We start from the raw sequence: 26,738 nt of genomic DNA, 5'->3' as shown, positions 1-26,738 counted from the left end.
TTTTTTTACAAGCAAAGATGAAAAAATTGATTTTCATGACTACGATTCACATCATCAAATTGTATAATAATCGTATATTAATCTAGTAAATAAGACTTAATAGCTTTGTATTAGATTGGTTATAATCAAATTAACCCTACCTCTTGTTTATTATAGTGCTGCATGTCCCATCAGAAGATGATCGAAACCTAATTATTTTACTTCATTCGGGTCATTGCTTGAAAAAATTTATAATAATAAAAAAAAAAAAAAAAACTGTGTTATTGTTATATCATATTGTAAAGTTTTTCTTGGGTCGTTGTTTACTTTATTTAAGAAGTAATGATATCTTCACGTAACAACTAGTTCTTGAAGTTGAAGGTGATCTGAAAGTCAAGCAGAATGGTGGACAGAGTCATGTGGCCAATAGTAGCATCTGAATTGCATTTAGAACACCTCAACTCTAAAGGAAAAATAATAATTATAATATTAAAATAGGCTACAACTTGCTAATTAAAGACAAGGCATGTTATAAAAGAACATTTTATTATTTTCTCTCTATTTATTTTTTATTTTTCATTATTTTTCTAATTTTTTCTTTTAACAATTGTCATTAATTAATACATTGCCAGAGGCCCTAAGAACATTTTCCATTACAACTTTACCTTAATAATTAACTCAAATTAGTCAAATATACAAACCAATACATTTATATAAACATTTTAACTTTAATGCTCCGTTTGTTTCGGCGTAAAATGATTTCTGGAAAATGATTTCGGCATTGGTTGGTAGGGGCGAAAATAATAGTCAACTGGAAAATGATTTCTGTTTGACCAAAAATGCTTAGTAAATTTCAGAAAATGATTTACGCTTTTTAAAAGCGTAAATCGTTTTCCAAAGACACCAGACGCAGTCGATCTATTTTAAACGGCGCAGTCGACCTTCAAGTTCAAGCAGACGACCACCATCGAAATATTGCCGGTATCGGAATCCGACAACATCCGGTTAATGTCTCCGGAATCTGGCGACGGAATCCGGCCACCTTCGCCGGAATCCGGTTAGCCAGATTCCGGCGACCAATCTGACTGGTTGGATTTGGCCAGACCGGCCGGATTCCGGCCATATGACCGGATCTGGCCAAAAAGGCCGGATTCTGGCCATCTGGCCGGATTTGGCCAGAGAGCCGGATCCCGGCCGGCCCTGGCCAGAGAGGCCGGTTCCCGGCAGGCCCTGGCCAGAGAGGCCGGATCCCGGCCGGCCCTGGCCAGAGAGTCCGGTTCCCGGCCGGCTCTGGCCAGAACGGCCGGCTGGCCGAACGGATCTAGCCAGATCCGGCCAGATGGCTGGAATCCGGCCTCTCTGGCCAGATCCGGCCAGATGGCTGGAATCCGGCCTTTTGTGCCGGATTCCGGCAGCAGCCACATTTGCCGGAATCCGGCTATCCCGGATTCCGGCCTTTATCTCGAATTCTGGTTATATTAGCCGGAATCAGGTAAAAATTGTCAGAATCTTGTCGGTCAGTGACCGAATCTCGTCATCGATGATTTTTATATTATTTTACATTAATATTTTTATGTTGTGAATAAAAATTGATTTTTATAAGTTAATATGATTGAATAAAAATATAAAAAAAATATTTGCGATTTTCCGTACGCGCCAAACACCAGAAAATGCTTTCGACGGAAAATGATTTCCTGAAAAATGACTTCCCTGAAACCATTTTACGACGAAAACCATTTTACGTCGAAACAAACGGAGCATAAATCTAAATGCATAACATCGGCCAGAGGCCTCGAAATCCTGTATTTGTCTTTCCTCTAAGTACTATCGTTAGCTAATCTATGAAATATCATGTTTTACTGGAGAAAAATGACAAATTTTAAACAATAATACTGGATATATAGGTTAGAAAATTAGCCAAGACAAACCACAAAAAGACATAAAATTCAAAACTTTATGATAATGAAACTTGAGATGAGTGACACATGCAATCAACTAACTAATTCTTCTATGCATTGAATGAAAGAATGTATATTCCTTACACTAGCTATCACGATTCAACGTTTCACATCAAACCATATTTGCCTTTTCTTTTTTCCTTTTTTTCCTGCACATGCAAATATTTGAAGAAAAAAAACATAATAGGAATATAGCCTTTTGTAAATAGTAGTACCTCATATATGCCTTAATTCTGAATCATTAAAATGTATCAGAATCTGTCCCATCTCTATTCACGTCAGGGTGGAATAAATGTAACAAAAATCAAATTATATATATAAATAGATCTAGAAATATTAATACCAAGTTAATTAATTATTTATAGCATTAAAACCCACTTCTCTATCCTATAAAAACACCCCAGTAAATAATCAAGGTATTTTTTTTTCTAAGAAATTTGATAAAAATATATCATATTAAAATTTTCAATCAAAAAAATTGGGCATTTGAGACCCAATAAAAAGAAGAATACGCCACCAAGATGAACCCAATCGGCTTAGCCATGCTCTTCCTTTTCCAAAACTCAAAACAACAAAAAAACCATAACTCAAAACTCTGTTTTCCTTCATTTTCTCATTCTCCACGGTTCCGGTGTTAGAGGGAGGGGCTTTCTTTCTTCAGGATGGGCATTTATTTTTAAATATTATACATGCATGGGGTAGTATATTTTTAGGCAGCTCCAGGGGTAGTAAATGATTAAGGTTAGTAATTGAAATTTTGGCCACGATTGTCTATTGGCACTTCAATCTATAATCCATATGGTAAGTAAGTTTTTTTTTTTTTTTTTTTTTTTTTTTTTTTTTTTTTTTTTTTTTTTTTTTAAAGTACAATGCTCAATAGAGACAATATTCAAGATACAAATTAGGATTTTCTTGAAAAAGACATATTAATCCTTCAAAATGAAGGTTTCTTTCCCAAGTCAGCCGTTTAATTACCATTACGTTTTACTTGATTGTTGTAGACAACTCAATACAAGTTGAACGAAATCGGGGGATTCATCCTAATATTGATATAAATTATAATTTTTTACGAGATTATAATAATTTCAAGAGAAATATAAACACTTTTCTCTTTAGTGGCGTGAATTTAATGAATAAAAGATGAGAAATATGCAAGTGATCAAATTCATTCCTCTATGTTGTCCTATGCCTCCCCCAGTCCCTACACCCGTGGAAAAAGAAGACAGAAAATTGAGAAAAATAGCTGCTTTTATTGGAGGAAGAATCGGGCTAATTTGTGGGCCGAATAAGTTGGTTATTCTACTGGAGCTAACCCGAGTGCTAGTGGGCCTCCTACCCAGTACCCATTAAACCACTTATTATATCCGCAAGAAGACATGGCTATTTGGATGGAATTGGAATGGCTTGGAAATATCCCCATGTCCATAAAAATAACTCCAGAAAAACAGAAAAATAGCTGCTTCCATTACCTGAACAACTCAGGAAAAATATCATAGAAAATATTCATTTTGAACTTCTTCAAGTATATAAGATTCATTTTGGTCCTCGTTGATTAAATTATAATTTCATAGAAATGAAAAAACAAATCAATTCATCTTCTTTTTTGTTTCTCTTAGGTTATTGTTGTGCATCATTATTTTTAATTTTTTAGATTCGGAGATTTCAAAACCATTTGAACTCCAAGCAAACTATATTACATGCACAATAGTTTTTTTTTTTTTTTTTTTTTAAAAAAAAAAATTGGTAATTTTTTACACATCCCGTTAGTTCGACACGAACACGACACGAAGTTGTAAAATTTGAATTTAAGTTTAACGAGTTCGATTTATCAACGAATCAACCCATTTATTAATTAGTCAAACGGGTCATAGTTGGATGGCCTTTCACGTTGGCTTTCTTCTTTCATTTTCTTCATGCGAACAGGAACTCATAAGTCAATGTGTGCTCTTAATGGAATGACAATACTATTACGGGTTATATAATTTACCATTCAAAGAAGCAAATCTTTACATGCAATGTAAAATTTGTAAGAATGCAAATCTTTTTCAATATTATCTTCATTTTAATCTAGTAGTTTAAGCATGTGCCATGTAATCGGGTTAGACGTATTATGTCGGATTGTATCAACCCAATACATTAAAACTTCGGAAAAATAAAATACAATTGAGGAGCAATATTTTTTATAGGATAGGTGTGCGCAGATCTAGTTTTTAATATTTTTATGTGTTGAAAGTAAAAAAAAAAAAAAGAAAAAAAAAAGGGGGAATTCAATTTGAGAAGAAAAAAAAAAAAAGCTGTGAAAAAACGTTAACAAACCAAGGCTTCACTATTATACAGATTTTAGTAAATACTTAAACTCCATTTTGAAATCTTTATTTATTCAAATTGCATGACTTGAAACGGTTAAACAAAACTTCAAACCGCATGATTTAAAACCATTAAACAACTTTTCAAAAAAATAAAAAATAAAAAAAAAAAACCATTAAACAAACGGAAACGAAGAATAACCCTTTTGGGCTTCCACGAAAGTATTCATCTTCTCGGGCACAAATTGTGGACAACCTCAAATATTGAAATTGAAATATTTTGCCGCCAATTTTAGATATCAAACTGGTATTTTTTATTTATTATTATTATCAAAGAGTAAACCTCCCACGTCATTCCAACTCCACCAATTAGAAATCGACACACTGGCCATTCCACCTACCTTCTGACGCCTCCTTAAATTCATCTGAAATTTCACTGCCCATTACTCCCACGAATTCCTTCTCGCAGCTTCTACGGTTTCTATTTTCTTCTCCTTCGAAAATACTGTAATGCCAAATCCGAAAAGGAAAATTTTGTAATATTCTCCATCTCTTTATACAAGCTAACATTCATCCGAAGAGGAACTGGGGTTTGAACTTGGGAGCTTCATTGACCTCTGAAGCCAAAATCAGATTTCTTCTTGCTGTGAGTATTAATTGATGTTTGAATATGTAGTTTGAATGTCATTATGTTTTCTTTTTCTTGTTTTTTCCTTACGTGAAGTAGTCGGCTGGTTTAACTGTTATTGTTTATTTGAATTGTGAGCATTTCGTGAGCTAATCCCGTGTAACAGAGAGGGAGATGGAGCTTCGACATTTCATCCACAAGCATCCGTTGATCTTCAATGAAGAGGTGTTGAGCAAGGATTGTGGAGGATTACTCTGCGATGGGTGCGGAAATCAAGTATTGGGTCCTAATTACAGTTGCAAACAGTGCTCCTGGTTCGTCCTTCATGAATCATGTGCACAACTGCCCCATGAGTTGGAGCACCCATCGCACCCAAAATATCCCCTTCGTCTCATCCATACGTATTCCTGGAAGAGGGAAATCAAATGGGACTTGGAGCACCCTTTACACCCCAAATATCCCCCTCGTCTCATCCATGCGTATTCCTGGAAGAGGCAAATCGAATGGGACTTGGAGAACCCTTTGTACCCCAAATACCACCCTCGTCTCATAAATTCCCAGTTGAGGGAAATCAAATGCGACGGTTGCAATACAGATGTTCTATGGGGCTTCATTTACCTGTTCTGACTGTAATTTTAGCCTTGAAAGTAAATGTGCTTCTCTACCGCTCACCATCCAATCTGAAATTCATGCACACCCATTGACCCTCGTGCGGAGATCTCTCTCTTTCACTTGCGACGCCTGCGGGAAACAAGGGAAAGGCATGTTTTACTTATGTGCTATCTGCCCTTTCTTAGTTCACCTACAATGTTCTTCCTGCCCATTGCTTCCCAAACAGATTCGTCACGCCCACCCTCTGAACCTCACCAATTCCCTTCAAGATACGTTCCCTATCGAATCAACAAGTATGTTAAGCTGCGAAGATCCGGGGCTTGATGAATCCATTGATTCCTTAACATATGTTGTCAAGAAATCCAAGCTGGGAGATGACAATGTTGAAATAGCCGTGGAAATCAAACATTTTAGTCATGAGCATGACTTGAACCTTATTGATGAGCAGCTTGAGAAACAGGAAAAATGTGACGGGTGTTTGTGGCCTATCGAGCCCCCGTTTTATACTTGTGTTGAATGCAAATTCTTTCTTCACAAATCTTGTGTTGAATTGCCCAGAAAAAAGTCACACCCGCTTCATGGGCATCCCCTCACTCTCCTTCCAGAGCCACCGTACTTTCCTTCTTTTTCTTGCTATGCTTGTGGGCGTGATTGTAATGGCTTCGTCTACCGTTGTGACAAATGCAACTTCGACCTTGATGTCCAATGTAGTTTGATATCTGACACCTTTAGGCATGAATGTCATGTTCACCAACTTTTTCTCTCCTGCGCATCATATTCTGGTAAGTGCAATTCTTGTGATTCTCAAGGACAAATGTTTCGTTGTGGTTGTGAATTCAATCTGGATTTCAAATGCGCTACTCTACCGCCTATCGTAAGATACGAACCATACTCAAATTCAAATGAAGAAACGTTCGTTCTTTGTTTTGAATTTGAAGATGATTATCATTATGAATATAATTGTGATATTTGTGGAAAAGAACGAGTTCGAAATCATTGGTTCTACTATTCTCCATATGGCGGCAATTTAGCTGCTCATCCTGCTTGCATTCTTGGGAAATATCCAAATATCAAGTTTGGGAGGACTTACACGTTTGACATGCACGAACATCCCCTCACTTTTGTTGACAAGAGCGAGGAGCCCCATCCTCCATGTGATAAATGTGGTGATTCTTGCCATGGTATGACTTTTGAATGTCTCAAATGTAATTTCAGTCTTCACCACCTGTGCTTGATCAAATAGGACTTGGAACTTCTATTATCTATTTTCTGCTTTATTATTAATCAGAATTATCTTTTCAGTGTTATTTAATATTCCTCTTTATTTTTGGCAGTCTGCGAGTGCATGTGAAACAAACACATAATGACATAAATAAGTAATTTACATATCAAATCAACCAACACAATGTACAGAATCTAGCAAACAAAATAAATGGAATTTTTCATTAAACTCATTACATTTTAACTGCTCAAATCTTAGCTTAAGAAAAAAAAAAAAAAACTGCTGAACTTTTTTGGGCAACTAATAATTGAGATTGTTTGCTTGTGCAACCTTAACATGAAAGTATTTTGCCATGTTGATGCTAAAAGATTTTCTCCTTAAATGAGATTAGGAGTGACCAGAGGGTTTTGTTTGGTAATTTTTTTTCTATAATCCCAGAATATGCAGGGAAGATGTTTGTATTTATGCGTAGAATAAGATTTACAAGATAACTGATATATATACACGTATATTCAAGAGTAGATTAGAGGTTGTAATCAAACACAGTTTCTGCCTGTTGGTCCTTTTGCTCTAGTTGTGTAAAGTGACAACAACTATACTAAGGTACCATTTCTTTCAATCAAAAATATTTTTTAAAAACTGTTTTCTATATTTTTTGGTGTTTGCTACGACTAAAAATAATAGTTGAATTGAAATATTTTCAGTTTATTTAAAAAAGTTTATTTAGTTTCATAAAAGGGTTTTTGTTTTTAAATTTTGTAAACGTAAAATGGTTTCCCTTTTTATGATTAGAAGACAAAATGGGTACATTTTTATTTTTATATTTTTAAACAATCAAAAGTGAATAATCAGAAATCAGAAGAACAAACATCTGCTAAGTAAAAGGATCAAAGAAACGAAATAGTTGAACACGTGTCTGCCGAAGTCATGAACAAGTTCTACAATTGGTAATTGTCCAAGAAATGTCTAATGTCACGTGCCCTATCATGATGCATCTCAATACCAAGTAGAAAAGATGTTTCTCCAACATCTTTCATTTCAACCGTTTCATCAATATCCAACACTAAGAAAAATGAATTTTAGTCCACTAATGTTGAGATATTTGCATTAGTCCACTGTGTTTTCAACAAAACCAAAAATGATGTCACAAACTCTATCAAATTTTAAATACCACTATACCTGTCTTTTATTTTATTATATATATATATTCGTGAGCGTCTATGCTTCTTTGAATGCGAGCCCATATGTTCATTTTTTCAATTTAGTCAATGCTTTCACTTTAAGTGAACTCTTTTGTTAATAACATAGCTTTATGCGGTTATCCTTTTTCCTTTAAATTCATGTTAGTCTAAAGTTATGTTTAATACACGAGATGACTATTCCATTAAGAAAATGAATAACTATTACTAAGAATGAAATATGGTGGAATGAAATAGCTATTTTTGTCGTTTAATATCCCCATGTCCATAAAAGGGCAGAATTTTCATCTAAATTAGATTAGATAAGCTTCCTTTAACTTAATCTATAAAAAATGCTATTTGTTCTACTTACATATGAAAAGCACATGTATGATGTATTAATTGATGCATGCTTATATGATTTTAATGTCATTTCTTTTATTCCTTTTTTTTTTTTCTAAATTAATTTTTTAGGCCGAAATATAAATAACCTCATTGTCATTGAAGAAATATGTATAACCCGCTAACCTTCAATAATATTGGCTCTTAATTATGGTGATCAAGCCGACAATCGATATCAGCTCTTAAGAAAAGAATGTCCAACAATGAAGAAAATGATAAAGTAGAGAATAAAATAAAGGAGCATAATATATATATATATATATATATATATATAAAAGAGGGAGAATAAAAAAAAAGAATAGGGTGAAAACAAAGATAAGGATAAAGGAAGAGAATAAATGAGGATATAAAAAAGAAAAAGAAGACGTAAAAACAAAGAAAAGAAGAAATTAAATTCTTTATAAACCCACCTCTGTCATAGTTTCGGAGGCACAACAAATTTGTATTTTCTTGTTGCAAAGGTGTAAAAGGTTTTTGTGATCACAAGAAGCACAACAAGCTCGAAGCTCCATAGTATAGTAAGTACTACTCTCTCTTCTTCTTTTTTACTGTTATCTCTTATTTTCAGTTGTATTATTTTGTTCTGACAACATTATTTCTTTGCTAGCATGATGTTATAATATGTGTTATTATTATGTTCTATCTGTCTATCGTTCTTTCTTTTGTTTTTTGTTTTTAATAATAAATTGAACGAGAATAAGTGAACAGAAAAATAAAATAGTTTTAGTATATATATATAAGTGAACAACAAAATGAAAATAAAAAAGAAAAAAAAATTAAAGAGGTGGATATTTCCCACTATTCAACTAGATAGGGACGGAGTTAGAGGGGTCAATTTTAAATTAGGGTATACAAATTTATGAATTTAGGATAAACAAATTAAGTCATTTATCACAAAAAAAAAAAAAAAAAAAAAACTATCCTTGTTACTAATTAAAGAAATCCCTTGTACAGATATAGTTCTGTGTAATAGAGAGTGAGATGGAGAGAGAGGGGGAGCTTCGACATTTCCTCCATGAGCGTCATCTGTTGATCTTTAATGAAGAGCTAGACAAGGATTATAGAATACCATATTGCGATGGGTGCAGAAAAAAAATATCAGGTCCTAATTACAGTTGCAAAGAGTGCGGCGAGTTCATCATTCATAAATCATGTGCAGAACTACCCCGCGAGTTGGAGCACCCGTTGCACCCCAAACATCCCCTCCTTCTCACCCATTATTATTTGTACGGGAAGAAACGCAAATGCGATGGTTGCAATAGAGAGCATATATGGGGCTTGAGTTACCATTGTTCTGACTGTAATTTTAGCCTTGAAAGTACATGTGCTTCTCTACCGCTCACCGTCCAAGCTGAAATTCATCATGAACACCCATTGACCCTCATGCGGAGATCTGTTTCTTTCTCTTGCGACGCCAGTGGGAAAGAAGACAAATGCATGTTTTTCTTATGTGCTATCTGCCCATTTTTGGTCCACATAGAATGTATTTCCTACCCATTGCTTGTCAAACACATCCGTCACAGACACCCTCTTCACCTCACCAAATCCCTCAAGCCTCAGCTCAATCAATCTGACCATCGACTTTGCCTACTCTGTGTTAAAAATGTGAACACAAACTACATGGTTTATTATTGCTCTACTTGTGATTTCGTTACCCATCTTCATTGTGCTGCAAATATAAATATGGAAGGGGAACAGTGGGAGCGTATTGAATCAACAAGTATGGCTAAATACGAAGATCCGGGGCTTGATGGCGGATCTATTGATCCATTACCATATGTTGTCGAGAAATCCAAACTGGGAGAGGACAATATTGAAATAGCCGTGGAAATCAAACACATTAGTCATGAGCATGACTTGAAGCTTATTGATGAGCAGCTCGAGAACGATGAAAAATGTGACGGGTGTATGTGGCCTATCTCACCTCCATTTTACACATGTACTCAATGCAGATTCTTTCTTCACAAATCTTGTGTTGAATTACCCAGCAAAAATTCACACCCACTTCATCAACACCCCCTCATTCTCCTCACAGAGTCACTTTATGTTAATAAGTATTTTATTTGCAATGCTTGTAGATGCCGTTCTAATGGCTTCGTCTACCATTGTGACAAATGCAACTTCGACCTTGATGTCCAATGCAGTTTGAGATCTGACATCATGAACCATAAAGGTCATGAGCCACACCAACTTATTCTCTCCAGCACATCAAATGATGAGAAGTGCAGTTCTTGTGATAATGACGGAATAATCTTTTGTTGCGCTTCCAGTGATGATTGTAAATTTACTCTGGATTTCAGATGCGCTACACTACTGGCTATCATAAGATACAGATCATATGAACAATTGTTCACACTTTGTTATAAAAGTGAAGATGATTCTGATGACGAGTATTATTGTGATATTTGTGAACAACCACGAAATCCAAAGCATTGGTTCTACTATTGTGCAGATCTCGATTTTCCTGCGCACCCCAAATGCATTCTTGGAGAATATCCAAATATCAAGTTTGGGAAGACTTATAAGTTTGACACGCACGAACATCCCCTCGCTTTTGTTGACAAGAGCAAGGGCGCCCATCCTCCATGTAATGAATGCGGTATTTCTTGCGATTTTTGGACTTTTGAATGTGTCAAATGTAATTTCAATCTTTGCCTTGGGTGCTTATAAAGAAGATGATTGGTGTTTTAGACTTCACAGCCTGTGTGATTTGTAATTTCTGGTTGATGTCCAAAAAAACGAGAAGGAAAATTGTTGGATTATTAATCAGAAATATCTTTTCAGTGTTGTCATTTAATAATTAACTCTTTTTTCCTACCATTATTTATTTATTTATTTATTATTATTTGGGTTTGATTTTTATTGTTAAATTTGACGAGGGAGAACATGCATGCATGGAAGCTTTGCGTTAATATATATATATTGAAGCAGATATATATATATATTTGGTTGGTTGGTACCCTGCAGCTTTCAGAATTGCAACTTATTTTTACGTGTTGGATCGTATACTTATTTTATTATCTTGCAGGGAAAATAAATTAATAATTGCTACCGTAAGAGAGAAGAAGAAACTAATTAATTAAGCACTTGAAAAATTGATTACCAGAACAGAAAACCCAAAGACTAATTAAAGAAGCCAAGAAATTAAGTGAAATACAAATAATTTTCTTTCACATATAATATATATAATATAATTACGACAATTTCATCTCCTTAATTAATTGAGAGTATTTTGGGGCATAGTCGTTTTTATTCACCAATTAATACCATATATATATGCACATATATAATATCAACTAATTAAACTCGATCGCTAGCCAAAGAGGAGGGGCAATTAATTAACTTGGTTCTGATGGAATTTGGCTGGATTATTATTGTTACTCGATTATTGTCGTATTAATTAGAGATATTGTCGTATCAAAGTTGTCTACTCGATCTGGTTCTTAATTAACAGCTTTTATGTTCTTCTGGTTTATATATGTACGTTCATGAATGAAATCAGAAATTCTTTTTTTTTTTTTTTTTTTTTTTTTTTAACAAAAAACTTTATACTTATCCAAAAGCCTCTATAATTTCATTTTTCTTTTTTCATAGGATTCCTAGACCTACTCAGCATACAGCAACACGAACTAATTTGGTTTTTTTTTTTTTTTTTTTATATATATTTTTTTTTAATTTGGATTGTTTAATTTTATTTCAACACGAACTAAGCTTCATTATTACTTGATTTTTATTGTGAAAGCTACCCAGCTTTCACAATTGCAACTTATTTTTACCTGTTCGATCGTATACTTATTTTATTATCTTGCAAGGAAAATAATTGCTACCGTAAGAGAAGAAGAAACAAATTAAGCACTTGAAAAATTGATTACCAGAATATATATTGACATAACAGAAAACCCAAAGACTAACGAAGCCAAGAAATTAAGTGAAATACAAATAATTTTCTTTCACATATAATATAATTACGATAATTTCATCTCCTTGGAGTATTTTGAGGCATAGTCGTTTTTATTCACCATGCCTGGATATATATATATATATCAACTAAACTCAGCCGCCAAATATATATATTTTGAGATATTGTCATATTAGAGATATTGTGGTATCAAAGTTGTCTACTCTGGTTCTTTAAGAGCTTTTTTGCTCTTGTGGTTTATGTTCATGAATGAAATCAGAATTTCTTTTTTTTCTTTTTTTTTTTTTTAAAAAAAAACTAACTAAACTCTATACTTTCATTTTCTTTTTTCATGGGATTCCTAGACCTACTCAGCATTCAGCAACCCCCACAATTGGGAGTGTAATCGAACTATGTCAAACTAAGTTTTTTTATTTTTAATTTAGTTTGTTTAATTTTATTTCAACACTAGTTAAACTTGAGTTTATTACTGAACTAACTAATTAATTCAAACTAGGTTATTTATTTTTTAAACAAGTTCGAGTTTATTCATGAGCTGCTCGATTAACTAATTTATTTTTCAACTAGGAAAAAAAAAAATTAATTCCCTCTCACATATAATATAACGATAATTCCATTTCATTGACAGTTTTTTCAGGCATATTCGTTTTCATTCACCATGGATTCCTAGACCTACTCAACAACGTACCCCCCACAATTGGGAGCGTAATGGAGCTATATGTCAAGCTAAGTAATATTATTATTATTATTATTATTAAAAAAAAAAAACAATTGGTTTCCTTAATTTTATTTCAATACGAGCTCCGCTCGAGCTTATTATTGAACTAAATAATTAATTCAAGCTAGTTTAATTATTTTTTAAACGAGTTCGAGTTTGTTCATGAGCTGTTCGATTAACTAATTTATTTAGTTTTATATAATGTAAATATTGTAGTTGTTTATATATATATATATATATATATATATATATATATATATATATATATATATATATATATATATATATATATATATATATATATTGTAAATCTATACTAATTGTTGATATAGTTGATCGCACCACTTGAGTCCAAATAAAAACGTCTAACAAGTAACACCGAGAAATATCGGCACAAAACACTCCGATGCCTAAGTCAATGGAATAATTTTGTGAAAGGTAAGAAGTTAATAGAAATTACGGTGAATTGTATGCATACCTTAGACTTAGGCTTTTGATCTTCTTTATAAGGGGGGTCCTAAATAAGGCAAGTAGGCCAAATCTTAAAGGTATCAGAAGTCAAGGGTTTGACATAGAAGATAGTAGATCTTCGTGGAGATTTTTCCTAAGTTCCCCTCGCCTATTCCATTCTTTATAGAATTGATCTTTTCTTTTAGGACGCCAGATCTAGAATAGGCAAAAAAAAAAATTTGGGGTAAGACACTTTCCTTGTATAACCGACTTCGTATATATGTACTCTGTCGGTTATGTAACTCCTCGGTTAAGTACCATCAATTGAAGTGACCATGGATTGGGTCCCTTCGGTTAGCAACGATCAACAGTATTCGAGGGTGTATGTCCCCCTAGCGATCAACCGTCTACTCGGGGATCAACAGCTCATCGGGACCCTACGAGGCATTTGATGTACCTTCCCTGTCTAGTAAGGATCAACTTGCTTATGTTCTTACAAAGCCTCTCGTGTCTCAACAACTTTCATTCTTAAAATCCAACCTCAACGTCTGTTCCTCGCTATCAAGTTTGAGGGGGCGTATTGGATTAGAAGAGCCTGAAGAGGATAACAGCAAGCTCAAGGATAACAAGAAGCTCAACAACTCAGACGAGATAATGTATAGCAGATAGGATATCTTATCTTAAGTCACTTGTAATTCAAACATAAAGTCATCTGTAAATTGAATCATGTAAATCCACTTGTAAAGGAGATCACGTTATACAATTATAAATACAATCACTGCTATACACATTCAGTAGGCAGAATCATACACAAATTAAACACGTATCATTATAAGACAAAATCTCATATTTTGTTAACCGTCGCTAACTTACATCATCGAAAGGGTACCCAGGATGAAATGAAGAAGACTCGATTCCCCTGTGCTTTAGAGAGGAGAACGATCAACTGAGGACGGATTAGCAGTAGTAAACTTTCTAAAGAAGCTAAAGAACATAAACACGGAGAGCAATATCCATCATGTCTTGGCCAATCTTCATCATTTATAATGTGCTTCCCAGTCCCCAAGTAGCAGAGCTGGACAGTATTCAAGAAACTAGGCCAAGCCCTCTTGCCTCTCCCATTTAAGGTCCTCGGAAAATTTAGAGAGTGCAGCCCGAGGATCGCCATTAGAAATAGACAAGTAATATTGGGCAGTCCCATCATCAACTTGCATGCTTCTCTTCAACGAATCAAGAACCTTCCTCTTCCCTTGTTCAGAAGTCATCTTCTTCAGCAAATGGCTAGACTTTCCATCAGGACCACCTTCAAGATACAACACTGCCACTTCCCTTTTCGCATAGCTATCTAGCTCCATGTAGCATGTCCCATTTACAAGAATGTCAGGATTGCTTATAGGGATTAACAACCTCTCCCTTGAGTATATGCCATGGTCACTCATCATGTTGTTCAAACGTTTTATCTCCATAACCTGCTAACAAAAATAAAAAAGAAAGAAGGTCAATGACTTTGAAGAGGAAACAAACTTTTATACGGTTAGCAGACAAAAGGGTTACAAAAAATTTTACAATCGGAAGTGAATAACCAGAAGAATATGTTTCCACAAAGGAAAAGGATCAAAGCATAGGAATAGATGAATGTGTCTGGCCAAGTCATCAACAAGTTCGACAATTGATATTTGTCCAAGAAATGTCTCATATGGAGAATGCTCATGTGGCAACAGCTAGTCTAGTGCGAAGCTTTGACACCAATATTTCAATAAAAATGATTACATATATCCATAATTCGACTCATCATGTTTTCAACAATTCTCCATCAAGTATCATCATCAAACAATTGGCAAATGTTCCATGATATAAAACCTTAGGTAGAACTTACTCTTGAAAACCGGTTTGCAAAGGGAATGTGACCAAAAGCTATACACATAATTAAGATTATACTTAAGCCATGTGGGATACTTAGGATCGTAAGTATCACCGCGTTTTGTAGTCGACGTCCACAGCAGCCCATTCTATCCCATAGGTCACCCCCTTCTGTGACTCGAACTCGAGACAAGTTGTCTGGTTCTGATATCAAATGATATTAAACTGTGAGTAAAACTCACCGTTGAAAATCGCCTTACATGGGGAGAATGCCCAAAAGCTTATAACACATGGTTAAGGATTGTACTTAAGCCATATAGGATACTTAAGATCGTAAAATCCCCCCACCCACCTTCTTCCTCTAGCCTCTTATGATGTTGACAACACAGGCGTGCAAATTACATAAACAAGAACCTCTACATGGTAGATTTATGATTTGAAAGCTAAAACCTCACACAGTAAGGCTGAAAATGAATAGAGCCGCTTGCGAACAGGCTTGGGCTTGGCTTGGGCTCGGTTCATTTATTAATTGAATTTCGCCACTAATCCTAGCACCAATCCGGCATATATATATAGACATTACTGGGCTCCCTCACTCCAGCCTATCTGACGATGTTATTCCCGCAGAAGACAGCTTCATTTTCAGTAGAAGATTTTGTTTGTTCCTGTGTATACATCATGTGTACTTAGGAGAGTTTTACGTTTTTTTTTAATAAAGTTTTTCTTACTTACAAAAAAAAAAAAAAAAAAAGAAAGAAAAAGAAAAAGAAAAAAAGAAATTGGTGTTGGGGGGGCATGGCCCCTGCCAGCCCCCCCTCCCTCCGTCACTGTCCCCGGTATTTCTATCAATCATTCGATTCTGTCCAAATTAGCTCCTACTCCTACTCCTACTCCTCCTTCATCATCGTTGGTCCTTTTGACCTAAGATGCTCGGCCGCTAGTGAACCAATCTTGCATGATGCATTCTTCCTCAACATCAAGTTCACCCACTACGGTGATAATGGTTCCGTTCATGGGAAACTTGATATTTTGAACAAAAATTTAAGCTCGTTTATTAAATGAGCCGAACTTGTATAAATTTGGCTCGACTTGTAAAGGCTAGTATAAGCTTGTATAATTTATTTTTTTTATTTTTTATTTTTTTTATAATATTATTTTTTAACTTTATAAAGAGAACATGTCAAGTATTTAAAAAGATAAAAAGAAATTTTCTTCATAATATAATATATAACTTGAATTATTGTAATTGTGAGTTTGAATATAGATGTGTATTTGTGTGTATATAAGTGGGTTTATGTCTATGTATAATGAATATAATACATACTATAAGATGAACATATAAACTCGAGATTAGATTGTTCAAGATTTGGTTTAATTTCTCTAATTACTAAAATAATAAATCTTAACCATAGTAAATAACTAATAATTAGTATACATTTACAAATAATAATAATAATTCGCGACATTTACTTTATATATTGAATGAATAAGTTAATTGAGTAGCTCGTAAACAAGTTCGAGCTCGTTCGAAAAATAAATGAACAAAGCTTGGAGAGATTATCTAGCTCAGTGATAAGTTTGAACTCAACTCGTGTTCGAAAAAAATTAAAAGAACTGAGCTCGAACATTTAAAACTCGCCTCGCCTCTGCTCCATTAGAGTCCTATGCAGAGGGCATGATGTCTTGCAAGTCGCAAGAGACTAGCAATCACCAAATATTCGACTTTGGAACTTGAATATCTCTTCATTTTGGGGATTTACAATTTTTTTTTTTAAAAAAAATAAATAAATAAATTAAAATCACAGTCAACCAGATAATTTCTTTGTATTTCCTCAGTTTTCGCAGAAACCAAGCAAAGTGTGTAAACAATTTTTTTTTTTTCTCTTTCTTCTTATCTACTTGCTTACAATTTTGAAGAATAATCATAGTTAACTACCATAACTAGGACACTAGAGAGACAACAAAACAGAAAAGAAAAAAGAAAAAAGAAATATTAATTTAGTTGTAATTTCGTACTCTTTCTCGGCAACCAAACAGTTCTCAAATCCATACCTGAACAGAGTACTTGACAGCGAGACTGGCAAGGCTGTCCCCCCTCACAAGGCGATGCGAAATGGCAAACTTGCTGATCCCACTGTCCCTCCAGAAGCCCCCGGAGACAGGCTTTCCGACGACGTGCTTCAGCTTCCAAGGCTCCTTGAAGGAAATGGCGACGAGCTCGTGGTCGGAGGCGACGGAGTTCCAGAGCCGGCACACGCAGCTCGCCCGAGCGATGTCTGGGACGGGAAGCTTCTGGAGGATGAGGCGGAGGGTGTCGCGGCACGTGAACGCCCAGAACTGGGAGTCCATCGGGAAGATCACCACCGTCGCTGCGGATTTGGAGGATTTGGTGAGAGATATGGAATTTGGACTGGAGGACGGCCTTGCGAGTAAGGTTTTTCGGGATTTTCATTTTCATTTTTTTTTTTTTTTTTTTTTTTTTTCAGGTTGGACTGGTTGTTGGACACGATTAGATATAGAGCTGGGCAGCTGGCGTAGGTAGGATAGAGCCCTTGTTTGTTTACATATGTATCCCTAATATATTGAAAGTTTATAAATAATATATGTTTCGATAATAATGTTTTTTTAATAATAAATTTAAATTTGAGAATAACATAAAATTAAATGGATATATGCTTTTATTTTTGGGTTAAATACCTTTTTAGTCCCTGAGTTTTGACAACTTTATTTTTTAGTCCCTGAGTTTCAATTCGCATCACAGATGATACATCAATTTTGGAAAATGACCAAATTAGTACCTCAGTTAACTTCTCCGTCCAAAAATTAACGGTCCGCCACGTGTCAACCTCAGAAGTTGACGTGGCGCTATATAAAAAAATAAAAAATTAAAAATCTTTAAAAATTAAAAAAAAATTGAAAAAACTAAAAAAAAAAAGGGGGTGGCTGACCATGGGGGTGGCCGGCCACCCCCATTTTGGCCAGGGAGGTGGCCGGTCGGTCTAGGGTGGCCGAACCACCCCCATGTGGTGGTTCGGCCGGTCTGGGGGTGGCCAAACCACCCCCGTGGCCCTTGGGGGTGGTTCGGCCACCCCAAGGGCAAAACGGGAAAAATAAACCCTAAATTTTTTTTTTTTCCATTTTGCCCTTGGGGTGGCCGAACCACCCCCAAGGGGCACGGGGGTGGTTCGGCCACCTCCAGACCGGCCGATTTGGGGGTGGCCAAACCACCCCCGTGCCCAACACGATTTTTTTTTTATTTTTTTTTTATTTTTGTCCAGGGGGTGGCCGAACCACCACATGGAGGTGGTTCGGCCACCCCAGACCGGCCGGCCACCCCTTTTTTTTTTTAGTTTTTTCAAATTTTTTTTTAATTTTTTAATTAATTTTTAAAGATTTTTTATTTTTAATTTTTAATTTTTTTTATATAGTGCCACGTGTCAGCTTCTAAAGTTGACACGTGGCGGACCGTTAATTTTTGGACGGAGAAGTTAACCGAGGTACTAATTTGGTCATTTCCCAAAATTGATGTATCATCTGTGATGCGAATTGAAACTCAGGGACTAAAAAATAAAGTTGTCAAAACTCAGGGACCTTAGAGGTATTTAACCCTTTATTTTTTAGGTTTTTCATCTATTTTTAAGCAGCCTACGATAAAACAAAACAAACAGTTTTTAAAATCCGTTTGTTTTTTTTTTTTTTTGCCCTTTAGCGGGAATAGATTAAAAATTTAAAAGGTTATAGCTTGACTTTTTTTTTTTTTTTTTTTTTTTTTTTGTTATTTAAAGCAGGTTATAGCTTGACTTGACTGCAAGTAGAGGATAGTGTTACATTTTCAAAATTGTTTAAAATAGATAATAATATAGACTTAAAGAATGCTCCAAAAATTAAAATAAGTCTAAAATATTCATTACCTGATATACAAATAACGGATAATAACCGCATTTAATAATCACATGAATGTAGTTATAATCGCATAATACAAATACAAATACCTAAAAATAATAACTGCATCAACGCGTATAGCTTTACCTGTGTAGAGTAATTGTTTTGCTTCAATAAAATTGTATTGTCCTTTGTAAAAAAAAAAAAGAGAAACAAGATAAAATAAGGATATAAAGAAAATGAGTGGTTTAGTTGACAAGTAGATTACAAACTTTACAGCTTCAAAAGTCTAAAACAATCTACACAATTCAAGCTCCTTCAGTGAAGGTTTCTTGCACAACAACACATAAGCAATACCAAAGTATCAATGGAATTATAAGGAAAATCCTGTGGCCCAGATCGATCTAACATCTACCTCTGGCACAATCATTGCCTAAAGTGGTAAAGATGGACAGGCATCAACTTCACCATCTATGACCAAGCCCGTAAGCATCCATGTAACCGGCACCATGAACATGACTATCATGGTGGTCATGGCCATCATCATGATCATGATGATGGTGATGGTGATCACTGCTTTTTGCTTCATCAAACATCTTCTGAATATGCTCTGGTATAACCTCTTCCTCAACTTTTCTGACAGATTTAGGTAATGAGGACACAAATTGAACAATACTTTCAGCTACCTCATCAGCTGCATCCTCCTAAAGATCATCAAAACAAAGAGCTTACTGGGATTTCAAATGGCAACAGAACATTATAATAGCAAGACATCGAAACCATATGCCGTAATCTTCACCCTACAGGCTACACAAACTCTCAATGAAAATACTCCAAGAGATTATAGAATCCCAAGAGTAGTAGAAAATATGCTGATAAATCAGATAATAGAAAAAGATAAAGACAGCAGGAACGCGAGCAACTCGTTTCTTAAGTTACTACATACGGTAAGTAACAGCATACTTGAGTTTCAATTTATGATTAACAAACCACCTTATAAGCAACAATGGGCAAAAAACGAACTTATTAAAATTTCAACATCCACTGCTTATAAACATTTTTTAAATGATCATCATAGAATAAGCTTTATTTCAGCAGATTTCAAATCATCCTTTATGTTTCCGGTGATGAGCCTAAATCATCCTGCAGTACTCCAAATCAATAACTATGATTGGCATTCTCATGTACTGTACGTACTACAAAATATATGCTTGGTTCTGCCCTGGGTTCATGAAATGATGCTAAACAATTAAAACTTGTACGGAAAATAAACAATTTACTTAAAAAAAGTAATCACATTTTCTGATCGAAGAAAACATGAGTCCTCCTCATGGCAAGAAAAGTACACATGTAAGAGTATCAATAACAGGTTTAGCCATCTCCAACTCTTTTGATATAGTTTCCAGCATGGTAACGTATTGCCGGATGATTTGCCTTCTTCCAAAACAATAATCATTGCGTCAGGGGTGTCGACGATCCCCCTCCAATGCCTAAGTCATGCAGTGAATGATCTCAGTAAAGTGACAGTTTGATATCAGAGAGTGCTCAGAGTATTTAAGTCTACGGTTATACTTGTTATAAATGTGAATTTATAGGCTTAGAGGTAGCAGCAAACTTGGCGGCTTGATCTAATATTATTTAGGGCTTTAACTATGGGCTGATCATGGGCCTGGTGGCTCACAACCTTTTTGAACTGATAATTTTTCTAATAAGACATTTAAAATTTCATAATTTGAAGAATAGATTAAAAGGTCATTGTTAATTTCCCTTCTAATTAAGCCATCTGATCTCTCTCTCTCTCTCTCTTTCCGATCGAAAGGAAGAATTTCATGTTCTCCAAATAGAAAAACGAATAGGAAATGGAATTGGGCGAAACATTCTAATAGGATTGTAAAAAATGTTGAAAACAAATTATTAATTTTTTGGCTAGATTGATGTAGAAGCATTAGAACTCTTTAGGATAACCTTACAATTATATTCCTAAAATCCTATATGTTATTTGAAAATCGAATTGTTCAAATCAGGTCATTTCAACGTTTATATTATACTTAGAATATTTTCACTTTTTATTTATTAGTACAAGATCTAAATTAACCATCCAACTAAAAAATAAGAATTTGAATTTACAAAACTCTACAATAAAATTACCCTACAAAATTTAGAGGATACCAATTTGTAACTTTTTTCTTTTTTTTAAAAAAATGCCTAATTAAGGTTAATAAATGAAATTTTGGCCACCATTTGTCTAATGGCACTTCAATAATCCATATGGTATATATGTTTTTTTTTTTTTTTTGAAACAGTCTAGCCTGTCATATATATAAAACAATTAAGTACATATCCAAGATATACATAAGGTTTCCTCCAAAATGCACGTTTCTCGTTAAAAATGAGCTTTTCTTTCACAAGCCGGTGAACTGCTCCATTACCATTACGTTTTACATGACTAACACTTATTTGTGGATGTGGTAGACAACTCAATGCAAGTTGAACCAAGTCGGGGGATTCATCCTAGTATTGATATGAATTATAATTTATGTTTAATAAATTTTTTGGTGGTCTCTTGTATTTTCCCCCCTCTTTCCTCTTATCTCATTGCGAGATTATAATAATTCCAAGAGAAATATGAACACTTTTTTCCTTAGTGGCGTGAATTTAATGAATAAAAAATAAGAAACATGCAAGTGATCAAATTCATTTCTCTATGTTGTCGTATGCCTCTCCCAGTCCCTACACCCGTGGAAAAAGAAGATAGAGAAAATTGAGAGAAAGAAAGGAAATGGAAGAGAAAAGCTTATTGGAGGAAGAATCGGGCTATTAATTGTTGGGCCGAATAAGTTGGTTATTCTACTGGAGCTAACCCGAGTGCTAGTGGGCCTCCTACCCAGTACCCATTATACCACTTATTTTATCCAAGGATGGAAAATAATGCCAACAGTCGCACGCGGGCCCATATATGATATACGCAATTAGAAATGGCTATTTGAATTGGAATGGCTTGGAAATATCCCCACGCGCGTCCATAAAAAGCACTCCAGGTCCAGGATAACTGAAAAATAGCTGCTTCCATTACTTGAACAACACAGGAAAAGTATCATAGAAAATATTCATTTTGGTCCTCGTAGATAAAATTATAATTTCATAGAAAATAAAAAACAAATCAATTCATCTTTTTTTTTCTTTTTCTTTTTTTTTTTCTTTTTTTTTTTTTTCTCTTATATCATAGATCGAACCACGTAAAATTTTTTGTTTTCATTTTATTATTTTTACTATTATATTTATTTTCCTATATGATTATTTTTTTCTTTTATGGTATTAGAGTTATAGGATAACGCCATTTTTTATCTTAAATCTGCGCTTTCGCCCCTTTGTTGCTCTCTATTTTTGAAAAATAAATAAATAAATAGTTAGTGTCATTGCTCTTAGTTGCCTTTCTATTTCATTTCTGCTAGTTGAAATCATCCTTTGTCTTCTAATCGAACAAATTGTGAATTGCACTCATCCTTTGTTTTCTAATCGAGGGAGCAGTGATGGAAGGCGAACCTTCTCCATGATCGTTGACGAGAGAATCGTAGGCTTAAGGATATGTACTTTTGGCTTTATTTGCCAAAAGTAAATCTTACTTGCCAAAAAAATACTATACAAGTAGTGGAGTCGTAAGGCCAAATGGTTGATGGTAGATCCTTCGTTTTATTTTCTCTTAAAGGTTTGATTTTATATATATATATATATATTTTGTTAGTCTTGTTATTGTTGATGTACAAGAAAGGAAAAAGCAAAAGAAATGAGGAAAAAAAAAATAAATCAAAAGAGGCTAAGTTGCCTACATTTAGGCCATTTGTTGGCTCAGTTGCTTAATTTTATTGGCCCACTTGTTGACCGAAACCTATCTTTTAACCTTTATGATATTGTTCAAATCTATGGGCTTTTCAGCCCATAGTTGACGATCTTATTTGGCCCATACTTAGTCTATTATTTTTTGGCATTTGTGGTATTGTTTATAACTCATGCTCATTTTAACACATAGTTGACTTTGATTTTAGCCCATATTTGGCCTATTGAAATTTAAGGCACATCTCCAACCACTATCATCAACTTCCTCCAGTCATCGTCATTGATCGTTATCGATTATTGTCATATACAACAAAAAAGAAATAGAGAAGAAGAAGAATAACTTATTGCAAACTAAGCTTCTATATTGTTCAACCTAGAATTTGAGGGGGATGTTAGAGTATATTAGGGGAATTGAATTCAAAAATTTATTATAATTATTGTTATCTCTTATAAACATATTTGATGGTAATTAAATCTGATTGATTTTATTGTAATCAGATTTGTTCAAATCACATTGACTTGATTACCATATTTATTTACCCAAATTCTCAAAAAAACATACGAGTTTAATGTATTGTGAAAATATCAAAAGAAATAAGAGTATAATGTAGTCATTTGAGCTTTACTCTGTGGACGTAAGTCATAAACTGAACCACATAAAATTTTTTGTCTCCATTTTATTATTTTCGCTATTGTCTTTATTTTCCTATATGATTATATTTTATTTCACTATTAAGGGTTACATAATTTACTATTCAAAGAAGCAAATCTTTACGTGCAATGTAAAATTTTGTAAGAATGCATAATATAAGTATATTATATTCATTTTAATCTAGAAATTTAAGCATATGCCATGTAATCGGGTCAAACGGATTGTGTAAAGTTGTGTCAATCCAATACAACACGTAAATTAAACGATAACAAGTAAGTCGTATTTGCCGGATTACCCGACAAATTAGTGAGCCGTCTTCAAGTTTAATCGTAGTTTACATTGAAACCTAAAAAAAAAAAAAAAAAAAAAAAAAAAAAAAAAAAATTGAGGTGCAGTATTTTTCATAGGGCAGTTGCTGACCAAGTTTTTATGTGTTGAAAGTCAGAAAACAAGAAAACAAAAGAATTCAATTTGAAAAACATAAAAATTACTGTGAAAAAACGTTCACAAACAAGGAAGAATAACCCTTTTGGGCTTCCACGAAAATATTTAATCTTCCCGGGCACAAATTGAAATTGAAATTGAAATATTATGCCACAAATTTCAGTCTTTTCAGATATCAAAAAGCAAACCTACCACGTCATTCCAGCTCCACCAATTAGAACTCGACACATTGGCCATTCCTTCTACATTCTGACGCCGCTTTAAATTCATCTGAAATTTCACTGCCCATTACTCCCATGAATTCCTTCTCGCAGCTTCTAAGGATCCTATTTTCTTCTCCTTCGAAAATATTTTGTAATATTCTCCATCTCTTTATACAATCTAACATTCATCGGAAGGGAAACTGGGGTTTGAACTTGGGAGCTTGATTGACCTTTGAAGCCAAAATCAGATTTATTCTTGCTGTGAGTATTAATTGATGTTTGGTTATGTGATTTGAGTGTCATTATGTTTTCTTTTTCTGGTTTAACTGTTATTGTTTATTTGAATTGTGATGCATTTCGTGAGCTAATCCCGTGTAACAGAGAGGGAGATGGAGAGAGAGATGGAGCTTCGGCATTTCATCCACAAGCATCCGTTGATCTTCAATGAAGAGGTGGTGAGCAAGGATTGTGGAGGATTACTCTGCGATGGGTGCGGAAATCAAGTATTGGGTCCTAATTACAGTTGCAAACAGTGCTCCTGGTTCGTCCTTCATGAATCATGTGCACAACTGCCCCATGAGTTGGAACACCCATCGCACCCAAAATATCCCCTTCGTCTCATCCATACGTATTCCTGGAAGAGGGAAATCAAATGGGACTTGGAGCACCCTTTGCACCCCAAATATCCCCCTCGTCTCATCCATGCATATTCCTGGAAGAGGGAAATCGAATGGGACTTGGAGAACCCTTTGTACCCCAAATATCCCCCTCGTCTCATAAATTCCCAGTTGAGGGAAATCAAATGCGACGGTTGCAATACAGAGGTTCTGTGGGGCTTCATTTACCATTGTTCTGACTGTAATTTTAGCCTTGAAAGTAAATGTGCTTCTCTACCGCTCACCATCCAATCTGAAATTCATGCACACCCATTGACCCTCGTGCGGAGATCTCTCTCTTTCACTTGCGACGCCTGCGGTAAACAAGGCAAAGGCATGGTTTACTTATGTGCTATCTGCCCTTTCTTAGTTCACCTACAATGTTCTTCCTACCCATTGCTTCCCAAACAGATTCGTCACGGCCACCCTCTGAACCTCCCCAATTCCCTTCAAGATACGTTCCCTATCGAATCAACAAGTATGCTAAGCTGCGAAGATCCGGGGCTTGATGAATCCATTGATTCCTTAACATATGTTATCAAGAAATCCAAGGTGGGTGATGACAACATTGAAATAGCCATGGAAATCAAACATTTTAGTCATGAGCATGACATGAACCTTATTGATGAGGAGCTTGAGAAACAGGAAAAATGTGACGGGTGTTTGTGGCCTATCGAGACCCCGTTTTATACTTGTACTCAATGCAGATTCTTTCTTCACAAATCTTGTGTTGAATTGCCCAGAAAAAAGTCACACCCGCTTCATGGGCATCCCCTCACTCTCCTTCCAGAGCCACCGTACTTTCCTTCTTTTTCTTGCTATGCTTGTGGGCATGATTGTAATGGCTTCGTCTACCGTTGTGACAAATGCAACTTCGACCTTGATGTCCAATGTAGTTTGATATCTGACACCTTTAGGCATGAATGTCATTTTCACCAACTTTTTCTCTCCTGCGCATCATATTCTGGTAAGTGCAATTCTTGTGATTCTAAAGGACAAATGCTTCGTTGTGGTTGTGAATTCAATCTAGATTTCAAATGCGCTACACTACCGCCTACCGTAAGATACAAACCATACTCAAATTCAAATGAAGAAACGTTCGTTCTTTGTTTTGAATTTGAAGATGATTATCATGATGAATATAATTGTGATATTTGTGGAAAAGAACGACTTCGAAATCATTGGTTCTACTATTCTCCATATGGCGGTGATTTAGCTGCTCATCCTGCTTGCATTCTTGGGAAATATCCAAATATCAAGTTTGGGAGGACTTACACGTTTGACATGCACGAACATCCCCTCACTTTTGTTGACAAGAGCGAGAAGCTCCATCCTCCATGTGATAAATGTGGTGATTCTTGCCATGGTATGATTTTTGAATGTTTCAAATGTAATTTCAGTCTTCACCACCTGTGCTTGAACAATTAGGACTTGGAACTTCTATTATCCATTTTCTGCTTTATTATTAATCAGAATTATCTTTTCGGTGTTGTTATTCAATTTTCCTCTTTATTTTTGGCAGTCTACAAGTGTTTGTGCTTGTGCATGTCGATGATATCATCATCACATGAAACTGTACTTTGATTTTGCATTTCTGTTTAGTGGTTGAAGCTACATGGAAAAATGGTGATCGTCATCTTACTCAAAAATGGCCCTTGCTATTTGCTAAGCCTATCACTTCACAGATGTCTTCATTTGTCTGTTCTTAGAAGGGAAGTTGGAACAAAAGTTGACAACTGACATTATTTTTTGTAGGAAGGTTTAAACTTTCATTAAAAAATGTACACATGAAACAAACACAACAAATAATGACATAAATAAGTAATTTACATATC

General features: G+C 34.9%; 3 protein-coding genes across 5 annotated transcripts; 2 read left to right on the top strand and 1 right to left on the bottom strand.

The window, feature by feature from the left end:
- The first annotated feature begins 4,704 nt into the window (after window positions 1–4,704).
- On the top strand, window positions 4,705–26,675 carry LOC133852420 (uncharacterized). Of its 2 annotated transcripts, none has more exons than XM_062289178.1 (2): window positions 4,705–4,889; window positions 24,629–26,675. In XM_062289178.1, exon 2 carries the CDS (start codon window positions 24,637–24,639, stop codon window positions 26,329–26,331), a length of 1,695 nt encoding a protein of 564 aa, XP_062145162.1. In that variant the 5' UTR covers window positions 4,705–4,889; window positions 24,629–24,636; the 3' UTR covers window positions 26,332–26,675. The 2 variants fall into 2 exon arrangements, with proteins under 2 accessions (XP_062145162.1, XP_062145161.1); XM_062289177.1 differs by lacking the exon at window positions 4,705–4,889 and adding an exon at window positions 24,218–24,508 and having other exon boundaries at window positions 24,629–26,674.
- Window positions 5,337–14,041, top strand: LOC133852647 (uncharacterized). The gene is made up of 4 exons (XM_062289414.1): window positions 5,337–6,721; window positions 9,259–10,884; window positions 12,833–12,909; window positions 13,769–14,041. The coding sequence occupies exons 1-4, from the start codon at window positions 5,467–5,469 to the stop codon at window positions 14,039–14,041; spliced, it is 3,231 nt and encodes a 1,076-aa protein (XP_062145398.1). The 5' UTR covers window positions 5,337–5,466.
- On the bottom strand, window positions 14,062–17,681 carry LOC133852484 (F-box protein At1g55000-like). 2 transcript variants are annotated; one of them, XM_062289248.1, is made up of 2 exons: window positions 17,285–17,681; window positions 14,062–14,844 (listed from the first exon to the last, which is right to left on the bottom strand). In XM_062289248.1, exons 1-2 carry the CDS (start codon window positions 17,579–17,581, stop codon window positions 14,467–14,469), a joined length of 675 nt encoding a protein of 224 aa, XP_062145232.1. In that variant the 5' UTR covers window positions 17,582–17,681; the 3' UTR covers window positions 14,062–14,466. The 2 variants fall into 2 exon arrangements, with proteins under 2 accessions (XP_062145232.1, XP_062145233.1); XM_062289249.1 differs by having other exon boundaries at window positions 14,062–14,841; window positions 17,285–17,679.
- Window positions 26,676–26,738: the final 63 nt, after the last annotated feature.

The sequence above is a fragment of the Alnus glutinosa genome, chromosome 12 (assembly GCF_958979055.1).
Source record: "Alnus glutinosa chromosome 12, dhAlnGlut1.1, whole genome shotgun sequence".
In the NCBI taxonomy this organism is placed as follows: Eukaryota; Viridiplantae; Streptophyta; class Magnoliopsida; order Fagales; family Betulaceae; genus Alnus; species Alnus glutinosa.
The sequence above is the reverse complement of the archived record's forward strand: the minus strand, read 5'-3'. Positions and strand labels throughout refer to the sequence as shown.

Excerpts from the sequence above, each read along its gene's own strand:
- LOC133852647 (XM_062289414.1), top strand. The coding sequence starts at position 5,467 with ATGTTCTATGGGGCTTCATTTACCTGTTCTGACTGTAATTTTAGCCTT. Across the intron at positions 6,722-9,258 it reads TCACCACCTGTGCTTGATCA|AGAGTGAGATGGAGAGAGAG; the intron begins AATAGGACTTGG and ends TCTGTGTAATAG. Across the intron at positions 10,885-12,832 it reads TCCTCCATGTAATGAATGCG|TTTTTTCAGGCATATTCGTT; the intron begins GTATTTCTTGCG and ends TTTCATTGACAG.
- LOC133852484 (XM_062289248.1), bottom strand. The coding sequence starts at position 17,581 with ATGGACTCCCAGTTCTGGGCGTTCACGTGCCGCGACACCCTCCGCCTC. Across the intron at positions 14,845-17,284 it reads CTGTCAAGTACTCTGTTCAG|CAGGTTATGGAGATAAAACG; the intron begins GTATGGATTTGA and ends TATTTTTGTTAG.
- LOC133852420 (XM_062289178.1), top strand. The coding sequence starts at position 24,637 with ATGGAGAGAGAGATGGAGCTTCGGCATTTCATCCACAAGCATCCGTTG.